We start from the raw sequence: 10,960 nt of genomic DNA on the forward strand, positions 1-10,960 counted from the left end.
CCAGTCCCCCCATGACCCCATGAGGGAGTGCAAGTCAAACCCAGGCGTTCCCAGCTCAGCATGGAGAGCAGAGAGCTGGACCTGGCTCTTCCCTGCCCTGGTACATGACCTTGGAAAGTCCCTTCCTTCCCTGAGTAAACATTACCCCCTCAGGGACATTAGGGATGTCTGCTGGGGAGTGTGCAAGAGTGTGTATGAGAGACTGGGAGAGTGCAGATATCTTTCCCCTTCTCTGCACGTGCAGGTGAAGTTCATTGTGAGTGAGCATTCCTGTGAGTGTGGGGAAGGTGAGAATGAATTGTGATCTGTGAAAGCATGTGCAGAGTGTATGAGTGTATATGAGTGTCTAAGGTGCAAGTGTGCAGGGGACAAAGCAGCCAGAGTGGGTGGGAGTGAAGGGTAGTGTCTAAGATCACCAGCCCCAACTGTGGGTATAGCACTGGCCCAGCTAGGAACCCTATGGCAAGGGCCTTGTGAGTTCTTTCTAGTTCACGTGACTTCCCTCTGTCTTTCCCTGTCTCTTCTGTGTCTGTCTCTCTCCCTCCATCTATCCATCTCGATTTATCTTTCTATTTTTATTGATTCTTCTTTTTTTTAGAGAGAGAAAAACATCATTGTGAGAGTGAAACAGATTGGCTGCCTCCTGCACTGACCCTACTAGGAATTGAGCCCACAACCTGTGCATGTACTTTGACTAGGAATTGAACTGGCAACAGTACAATATTGTGCACAGGACAATATACACGCAACTGAGCCACACGGGTCAGTGCTTGATTTATCTTTCTATCTTTCTCTATCTGAGTTTCTTCTGTCTCCATGTCTTTCTCTATTCTCCTCTCTCTCCATTAGGTGGTTAATCTCAGTCAACCTTTAACTATGTCATTGTCTCTCTCTATATATATGCCTCTATGTGTCTCTACTTTTCTGTCTCTGTTCTCATCTCTATCTTCCCCCACCCCAACCCCATACTCTCTCACACACACCAGGAGCTCAAAAAATATTTGTTCTCAGTCATCCTTTCACTACACTTTATTTGTTTCTCCTGATTGCCACATCTTTGAACTTTATAACCGGATGTTGGTTGGTCTGCCCTGCCCACCCCAGTGTGCTCATACACGCTCACATAGGATAAGCTTCTTCTGCCTGCTTGTCTCCTGCAGGAGTTGGAACCCTGGCCAGGACCCCCTATGTGATCCTCCTCCAGGAACAAAATGAGGCATCTGGGCTGAGCCCCTACAGTTCCATCCTTGATGCTGCCTCTAGTCTTTCTTCTTCCCTCCCATATTAAATCCTTGCACTCCCACATTTTCTCTCCCAACTGCCCACACCCCCTGGGGAATGAGCTGGATGCAGAGCAGGAGGTTCTGTCATAGGGCTCCTCACCAGATGGTGTTCATCGAGGCCAGGGTGTAGAGCTGTCAGTCGCTGGGGCCTTTAATTAGCACAAACCTTCCACGCTCTACTTCGGCTGTTTTCCTCCTCTGCATGCTCCTGGGACCTCGGGCTCTCCATCTTTCCATGCCTGGGGCCCCAGAGAGTCAGGAAAGGGAAATGATATCAGGGGTCTAGAAAAACAGCCTTACCGCCTGACTCCTTCCCCAAGCCTCGGCAACACTGGCCCCAAGCTCATCCTGTTTTAACATCCAGGTGCTGGGTCCCCAAAACAGAAGCCAGGAGTTCAGGCCCCCAGACCCAGAGTCTGGGCCAGGGACTCACAAGTCTGGGCCTCAAGGATCCAGGGCTCAGGAGTCCAGGCCTGAAGTCCCTTCTCCCCACATTCCCAAGAGGTAAGTCCTCTCTCCCCCACCCCCCACAGAATTTAGAGCAGATGTTCACTGTCTATTGATTTTCAGCTCCTTCCCCTGGGCCTGTGTAGGGAGTAGGAGAGAAATAGGTGCTTAAATCCACTGACTCTAAGACTTAAGACCGGATTTTCTGACCCCTGTCACCCTCTCCCAACTGCACCCTGCTGCAGGCAGAGGACCTAGTTGAGTCCCCAACTTCTCAGTCAACAGAGGTCTGCACAGCCAGTCTTAGACTCCTGGAAGTCCAAGTCCCTGCTACTTAGGGGAAAACGCAATAATTTGAGCTCAGGAACAATACACAACCTGAGTATGGACTCTCCCTCTCTCCCCCACCCCCTACCCCCAGTCCCAACAGGCTCAGGAACGTCAGACCCAGGGTCCCAATCCCACAGTCGCCCCTCAGCCGACTGGGGGTCCCACCCACCTGCGCGGTAGCTGCGCAGAGCGCTCGCCAGCGTGCAGCGTGAGAACACCCCAGCTGGCTGCAGGCAGCCGTCAGGACAAGCTGCGAGGTTCCCAGCCTCCCTGCCAGCCCCGACCCCGCACCGCCGCCTCCCAGCGGTCGCCCGGCAACCACAGCCGAGTGGGGAGAAGGGCTGAGCCCGGACTGCAGGGTCTTGGGAAAGGAGGGGTTGTGAGCCTGGATTCCTAGATCTTAAGATGTGCTATGGTTTGTGGCAGTAACTAGGCAGGCAAAGGGTTATTTTGAAGAGGGGGTTTGAAGCGGGGGAGAGCAGAAGCCCCCTCTTCTAAGGGGCCCCAGCTGTCCTCCCTCCTCCCCAGCCACGCTGGAGCCCTCTTCCTGACCTGTAGGCTCAGAGGAGCCCCGAGCCCCGCCTCCCCAGGGCGCAGAAACTAGCGAGGCCCCAGGGGTTCCCATTTATAGCTCCATTTCCATTCAGCGCGGTCCCTGCAGGACCTGGGCTGAGCAACTTTCTTCCACTCCCTCCCCTCACTTCTCCTCACCCCCGCGCCCCTGCATCCCCGGCAGGGTGCAGGTGTCCAACCCGGCCGACACCCCCTCCTTCGACACAGCTGTTCCGGCTCCCAGATCCCAATAGAGGTGGGGCGCCCCCCCAAGAAGAAAGCCCTACTCATCGGCGTTTTGGTCGCGGAGTTTCTCAATGGAAAGAGGGCGGGGCGCGCCGGTGCCCAGGCGAATGAGATCAGCCCCAGGGGTCTCAGAGAGGCAGCGAGCGGAATCCGCCTGCGTTTCAGAGCGACGGAGCCCGCGGCAGAGCAGATTTGGGAAACTCCAGGCCAGGGACAAGGGTGCGCCTCGCCTGGGGTGAATGAAGAGTCGGGCTCGAAGAAGGCTCCGGGCCTGAGTGGTGGGAGGCGTGCTGTCCAGGAAGCAGTTGGCAGGAAGGCTGTACGACAGCAAGTCTCCTGCATCTTGAGGGACACACACTCAGTATGCTGGTCCCCGCCCTCCTCGTCCTCTTATTCTGCCTCAGAGGCCGTGCAGGTACCTCCAAGGGCGGGGAAGGCGGTCAATATGGGGAGGGTTGTTTGCCAGCCCCCGCTTTTACTGGGTGAATGGGGCTGAGGGCTGGGACTCCTGGATCTGAGGGAGCAGAAGTCTGGGAGCCTGGGCTAGTCTGGGTCTGCGGGAAGAGGGGTGTGGGGACTGAACTCCTGGGTTCTGAATGAGAGAACTCTTGAATATGCTATACTCAGCTCTGCTCCCTTCTTCATTCTCCTAGGCCTGTCACCCCACTTCCTGCAACAGCCCGAGGACCTGGTGGTCCTGCTAGGGGACGAGGCCCGGCTGCCCTGTGCCCTGGGCACATACTCAGGAGTGGTCCAGTGGACTAAGGATGGGCTGGCTCTCGGGGGTGAGAGGGACCTGCCAGGTGAGGCTGTTCTCAGTACTCAGGGAGGGGCTGGCATCAGCTCCAGGAGATGCTGGGTGGAGGCTGTAACTGAAGTATCTATTCTGACATTTTCAAGTTTGGAAAATTAATGGGCTCAGGTAAACATTTGGGTGTCCTAAAAGTTTTTGTTGTTGATCCTCACCCGAGGATACTTTTCCATTGATTTTTAGAGAGTGGAAGGGAGACAGGGACGGGGGAGAGAGAGAGAAACATCAATTGGTTTCTGGAATGGCTCTCTGCTTGGGTGGGGGATCAAACCTGCAACCCAGGTACATGCCCTTGACCAGGAGTTGAACCTGTGACCTTTCGGTCCAACACTCACCATGCCAGCCAGGGCTGTCTTGAATTTTTAGTTTATACTTTGGGGATGATCCATGGGGTTTGAAGATTTTTATTTTTATTGTAAAATATTACATAAATACAGGAAAGTGTATAAAACGTAAGTGGAAGATTTGCCAAGTAACTATAAAACAGACGCCCATGTAACCATTACTCAGGTCCAGAAGTCCTTCTTATTCCTTTCCCCTATCATAACTCCCTCCTCTTTGCCCCAGAGGTAGCATCTAATCTGACTTTTATGGCAATTGTTTTCTGGCTTTTTTCTCTCTGAATTTGTCACTTCTGCCCGCCCCCCCTCCCCCCCCAAGTTTGAAGAGACACTGGATTGGGAGAGGGTTAGTGTCTCCCTAGCTCAGCACCCACTTTTGGGATGGGGACAGGAACTCAGAGCAGCGGTGTGACTGCCTCTTTCTTGATTCCAGGGTGGTCCAGGTACTGGATATCAGGGGATGCAGCCAGAGGCCAGCACGACCTCCACATCAGGCCTGTGGAACGAGAGGATCAAGCGTCATATGAGTGTCAAGCTACACAGGCAGGCCTCCGCTCTCGACCAGCCCAGCTGCATGTGCTGGGTGAGGGTCCAGCCCACTCATCTCCCCAGGGGTGCCCGGAGGGATAGCCAGTCCTAGCTGGGAGTATCAGAGTCCAGGGAGCACCGAGGAGTGGTCAAGTAGAGCTGGGAAGATCTGGGTCTCTGGGCCCAGAATCCAGCTCTGACCCCAGATCCATCCACAGTGCCCCCAGAAGCCCCTCAGGTGCTGGGCAGCCCCTCTGTGTCTCTGGTTGCTGGGGTTCCTGCAAATCTGACCTGTCGGAGCCGTGGGGATGCCCGCCCCACCCCTGAGCTGCTGTGGTTTCGTGATGAGGTCCAGCTGGATGGGGCTACCTCCTATCAGGTCAGATGCAAGTCGCTGTGCCAGCCCTTGTTTATTCAGGGAAATGTGGGGATTCACTAAGACCACAGGCTCATCCAGAGAAGAAAAGGGCATGGGGAGGGCAGGGGTTAAAGGGTTGGGACTCTTGGTGTATGATTAAGGGTGAGGACTCTAGGTCTGGACTACCTGGCTCAGTCACTCCTTAGTTGATTGATCTTGGTAAGTAACTTAACCTCTTCTGTCCCTCAGTTTTCTTCTCTGTCCAATGAGGATAATAGTAGTATGCACCTCATAGGGTAATTGTGAGGATTAAATAAAGCAATACTTCTAAGTGCTTAGAAGAGAGCCTGACACATAGTAAGCAATGTATTAGGGGTAGATGAAATCATCATTATTATTCATAACCTCCAGACCCTGCTGAAGAAAGGGACCATTGAGTCTGTGGAGAGCATCTTATCCTTTACCCCTTCCAGCCATGATGATGGAGCCACCTTGGTCTGCCGGGCCCGAAGCCAGGCCTTGCCTGCGGGAAAGGACACCGCTATCACACTGAGCCTGCAGTGTAAGTGCAGTTGGACGCTGGTCCCTGAGCCTGGAGTCCTTGGTGAAATAGGGGCCTGGGACCTGGACTCCAGGATATGAGGAAGGAGGGAGCTGTGGATGTGTGGTTCCTGAGGGAATACGGACCTGGAGGCCTGCCTGGACTCCTACTCAAAGGGAAGAGGGAACTGGAGATCCACACCTGGGGTGGAGGGGCTGGGAGTTGGACTCCTCGGTCATCAGTGGAGGTCCTTGACCATTGCTGATTATTGGCCCACCTCCACAGACCCTCCAGTGGTGACTCTGTCTGCAGAACCACAGACTGTGCAGGAGGGAGAGAAGGTCACTTTCCTATGCCAGGCCAGGGCCCAGCCTCCTGTTACGGGCTATCGGTGAGGATGATCACCTCTCCCAACCCCCAAGCACAAGCTTGGGAAGGGTTGGAGCTGGGACATGAGTAGGTGTGCCTGGGGAGCAGAGACAATACTAACAATCCCACCACCTCCACAGGTGGGCAAAAGGGGGCTCCCCAGTGCTGGGGGCCCGAGGACCAATGTTGGAGGTGGTGGCCGACGCCTCGTTCCTAACTGCGCCAGTGTCCTGCGAAGTCAGCAACGCTGTGGGTAGTGCCAACTGCAGCACCGCACTGGATGTACAGTGTGAGCCAGGGCAGGACCATGGATGTGGGCAAAGTGGGACCTGCTGAAATGGGCAGGTGGGGCGGGGGGTGGAGGATTGAGTGGGGCATGGTTGCAATGGGCTGTGGAAGGGGGGGGGGGCATAAAATGTAGGTAGAGTTAGACTGTGCTGGGTCAATGCCAAATTGGAGCAGGGGCAGGGGCAGGGCATGTAAGCAGAGTTGTGGACCAGGGCCTATACTTGGGCCCTTGAGGTTGCCATTTCTTTCTCTCTCTCTCTCTTTTTTTTAATAAGAATTCTTTTTTCTTTAAATATATTTTAATTGATTTCAGAGAGGAAGGGATAAGGGAAGAGAGAAAGAAAGAACCATTAATAATGAAAGAGAACCATAAATTGACTACCTCCTGCACGGCCCCCACTGGGATCCAGCCTGCAACCCAGACATGTGCTCTAACCAGGAATCCAACTGTGACCTTAAATCTAGTCCATAGATCGACGCTCAACCACTGAGCCACGCAGGGCTGGCGAGGTTGCCAAATCGGAGTGGCTGACCCCAGGTCAGAAGGTGCAGCCCTCCCGGTCATGTGACCCTATCTTTCCTGTAGTCGGACCGATTCTACAGGCAAAGCCGGAGCCTGTGTCTGTAGACCAGGGGGAAGAAGCTTCCTTGAGCTGTGCCTGGCTCGGGAACCCGCTCCCACGGGTAACCTGGACCCGCCATGGGGGTGCACAGGTAAGGCCGTGCCTGGCTAGTACTGGTGGCAGGCAAGTGGTCGGAGCTTCCTCCCGAGGTTCTGCCCCTGACGCCCCTTCGTATCCCAGGTGCTGGGCTACGGGCCCACGCTGCGTCTTCCCCCGGTCGGGCCAGAGGACGCCGGCGACTACGTGTGCAGGGCCGAGGCGGGGCTCTCTGGCCTAGGGGGCGGCGCTGCAGAGGTTAGGTTGACTGTGAACGGTGAGAAAACGGTGCTTCCTGAAGGACTGGGATGGGCAGAGCTATGAATGGATGGGTGTGGCCGCGAGAGCGAAAGCTTTCTAGAGGCGGGGCCTGGGGGTACCGGTGGGAGGTGGTGAAGGTGAGTCTCCGAGGGGTTTGGAGTGTGTTCAGGGGCGGGGCCTGGTTGGGTAGGGTTAGTGGGGAGTGCCGGGCCGGCCTCATTGAAACAGGCTTTGGTTGGGAGGGCGGGGACTCTGCTCTGATTGAACCACAATCTCCAAACAAGCTCCCCCAGTAGTGACCGCCCTGCATTCATCGACTGCCTTTCTGAGGGGCCCCGCCCGCCTCCAGTGTCTGGTCTTCGCCTCCCCCGCCCCAGAAGCCGTGGTAAGGAAATGTCCTTGCCTTCCTGACCCACCCAGCTGTGATCCCTGAATTCCCAGCCAAACTCCCTGGACTGCAGGACTACCTCTGATTCTCCCAACACCCTGGCCGTCTCCCTCCCTCCTTCCCAGTCTCCTCTGATCTCCTTTTGTGCCCCAAGGTCTGGTCTTGGGATGAAGGCTTCCTGGAGAAGGGTTCCAGGGGTCGGTTCCTGGTGGAGACGTTCCCAGCCCCGGAGGGCCGAATTGGACAGGGTCCAGGCCTGATCTCTGTGCTACACATTTCGGGAACCCAGGAGTCTGACTTTAGCCGGGGCTTCAACTGCAGTGCTCGTAACCGGCTGGGTGAGGGAGACACCTGGATCAGGCTGGGCCGTAGAGGTGAGACCTGAAGCCTGAAGACCCACAACCCCCAATATCTACAATCCACAAACTGAGGACCTCCAAATGCAAAGACCCCCTAAACCTTGAGAGCCTCAAAACTATAAGTCCATTGAATCCTGAGACACCCCCAAAATAAATTACATCCAATACAGAATCCTAAACAGAGACACCCTTCACATTCTGGTTCCCCCAAAATGGGAATCTCCAAAGTTAAAATTCCTCAAATTCTAAGACTCCCTAAAGCCAGGGAGTTTACTTGTGAAACCCCAATTTCATGAGCCCTTAACCCCAGGGTATGATAAACCTTGGGTATCTCCAAATCTGGCGCCTTTTGAACCCAGAGACCCCAACCCAAGCCCTGGTGCTGTTCCCCAGTTCCTCCTCAGACCACCCCTCTTCTCCCTGCAGACGCGCTGCCTGCTATGCGGATTGTGGCTGGGGTGGCCTCCTTGGTCACGACTCTCATTGTAGTCATCACTGGAGTGGCCCTCTGCTGCTGGTGCCAAGGCAAGGGTTAGTACCTGAGCTCTACTCCAATTCCCCGCCCCCCCCCCCCCCCGAAAAAAACCCCACCCTTGCCCTGCTCACTGACAGGCCCTCAAATACAGAACCCTAAAAGCCTGGCCCTGGGACCTGGCGCGGTGCTGCCTCTCCAGCCCCTGGTGGAGATTGGCTCACCTTCAGGCCCTGGTTCCTTCCTGAAGCCCTAACTCCACTTCCTCAAGGTCAATACTACTTGCCCTCCCAGACCAGGGCTCTCAGTGGTTCCTAACCTCGTAACCTAATCCTCCAAGTCCTCTATGTTCCTGCTCATTGGTCTCCACAAACTGTGACCCTACCCCATTGCTTAGCTCTGCCTCCGTCCTCCCACCCTCACCCACTGTCCTTGGCCTCAGCCTCTTTCTCCAAGCAAAAGAACCAGGTTCGCATACCAGGCAGCAGCCATGGTTCCAGTTTGCGGGGCCCCGAGGAAGAGGAGACAGGCAGCAGTGAGGACCAGGTAGGCAGCCAGGGACCCCAGACCTAGTTGTACCTCTAGACCCACCTGTAACCTAGTCCTAACTGGGCCCCTAAACTCAAATTGGGCCCTAGTCCCAACATTGACCCCAGACCCCAATGTCCCCCAGATTCAAATATGCCCCTGACCACGTTGTTCCCTAGATCCAATATGTCCCCAGGGCCCTTTGTTTTCCTGAGCCTAGACCCCAGCTGGGGTAGGAGGATCCTTTGGCCACTCCCCCTCACTAAGCATCCTACTCCAGGGCCCCATCATGCACATGGACAGCAGTGACCTGGTTCTGGATGAAGAGGGGGCTCTGGAGACTAAGGTGAGTGTTGGAAGGGAAAGGCCTCCCTTCTCTGTGTCTCCAACTCTTTCACTGCTTCTGTCCCTTCCTTTATTATTCTGTTGCCCACAGAGCAGGGATCTAGCCCCCTGTCCTCTTTCTCATGCCTCCTGGGCTGTCTCACCCACCTTCACATTCTTGTTTGCCTATCTGCTGACTCTGCCCACATGTGTGTCCCAGCCTTGCACTCCATCTTTAGCCCCAGATCAGGGTTCACTCTGTCTGTGCTTTCCCTATCACACTCATGTTTCAGGCCTCCTGGTTGCCTCACCTGGGTTGCCTCCCTAGGCCCCTTTCACTTACCAGGTCCCACACTTGCCTCACATCTCCCCAGACTTGCCCCACCTTTAGGGTCCCTTTTCTTTCTCCTCTGTACCTAGCACATGCTATTCTGCTATTCTCTTGGCCGAAACCCCTCCTAACTTCCTTCCCATACCTACCTAATTCTCTCCTTCAGATCCTCTAATCTCAATTCATACATTTCTGGTTCTAGAAAACCCTTCTTTCCTTCCTTCCTTCCTTCCTTCCTTCCTTCCTTCCTTCCTTCCTTCCTTCCCTCCCTCCCTCCCTTCCTCCCTCCCTCCCAGTTCTGATCATTGTGTCCATGTTTCGACTCTCACAGCCAGGACCACTCTGATCTGGGCTTCTCCTGATCTCTGTGCTGAAGGTTCCCCCATCACAACTCCAATCATCTTGCCTGTGCTTCTCCATAAAGTCCCGTCATCACAGTCCCAGCCACTCTGCCTTACTTCCCCCAGTCCAGTGCTCACTCCTTTGGGCTCTGCCTGGTCATCTGTCACTTCTCCTTTGGCCTAGTATCTCCATGAGGACAGGGCCAGGTCTATCCAGCAGCTGCACAGGGCATGACACAAAATCAAAGCCATGGGGCTGTTGGGCAGATGTGTGAATAAATATCTTGGTCTCAATCTCTCTCTCTTGCTCCCTCTGCACCTCCTTCCGCACCATCATCCCTCAGCAGGCCTATATCCTTCTGTCTCTTTCTGCCCATCTCTTTCTGTTCCTTTCTCTCTTGTCACTGTGTCTGTCTTACTTGGTCTTCCTACCAGTCTATATGTCTGTCTTTCTGTCTCTGCCTGCTCTTATTTCTCTTTTGCCTCTCACTAGGTCTGACTCAATCTCCATCAGTGGTCCTCACCCCCTATACCTTCACATACTCACTAATCTCATTTGTCTCCTCAGGACCCAACCAATGGTTACTACAAGGTTCAAGGAGTCAGTGTGAGCCTGAGCCTTGGCAAAACCCCTGGAGATGGCCTCTTCCTGCCACCCTCTTCCCCCCTTGGACCTCTGGGTAGCCCTCCTTTCTATGACTTCAACTCCTACCTAGGCATGCCTCGCCCCTGCAAACTGTCTAGAGCCCAGGCAGGTTATCTCACCACACCCCATTCTCGAGCTTTTACCAGCTACATCAAACCCACATCCTTTGGGCCCCCAGATATGGCCCCCAGGACGCTCCCATTCCCATATGCTTCCTTCCCCACACCTAGCCACTCTCGTCTCCAAACACATGTGTAGCATCTCTCCAGCTCAAAAATGCTGGGATCTTCAACTTGCCATACAGATTGTCCTGATTTCTAAAGAACCAGAACAAGTTAGCGAACCTACTTCTCCAAAACTAAACATTAAGGAGAGTGATAGATCATTACTATTGCCTGGGTTATTGATGGACAGTTTGCTCAGCCAAAGGGGATGCCCTAAGTGGGAGCAAGATGGCCACTCTGTCCACCTATTCCCCTGTATACAAGAGATTCAAGATGTCAAATGGTCCCTTCACAGAGGAATAGAGACAGGGGGTGATGGGAGTTAGAGGCAGA

The 10,960-nt window shown here is 54.5% G+C and overlaps 1 protein-coding gene across 1 annotated transcript; it reads left to right on the forward strand.

Annotated features, from left to right (window-relative positions):
- Positions 1-3,221: 3,221 nt before the first annotated feature.
- On the forward strand, positions 3,222-10,661 carry KIRREL2 (kirre like nephrin family adhesion molecule 2; the record flags this gene model as incomplete). Its single annotated transcript, XM_079799437.1, has 15 exons — positions 3,222-3,273; positions 3,512-3,661; positions 4,444-4,593; positions 4,757-4,917; positions 5,308-5,458; positions 5,723-5,828; positions 5,947-6,095; positions 6,681-6,808; positions 6,898-7,030; positions 7,299-7,399; positions 7,557-7,776; positions 8,188-8,292; positions 8,676-8,779; positions 9,042-9,107; positions 10,326-10,661. The coding sequence occupies 15 exons, from the start codon at positions 3,222-3,224 to the stop codon at positions 10,659-10,661; spliced, it is 2,112 nt and encodes a 703-aa protein (XP_079655563.1).
- Between the last annotated feature and the right edge of the window lie 299 nt (positions 10,662-10,960).

Source organism: Cnephaeus nilssonii (assembly GCF_951640355.1).
Source record: "Cnephaeus nilssonii genome assembly, chromosome: 20".
Taxonomy (NCBI): Eukaryota; Metazoa; Chordata; class Mammalia; order Chiroptera; family Vespertilionidae; genus Cnephaeus; species Cnephaeus nilssonii.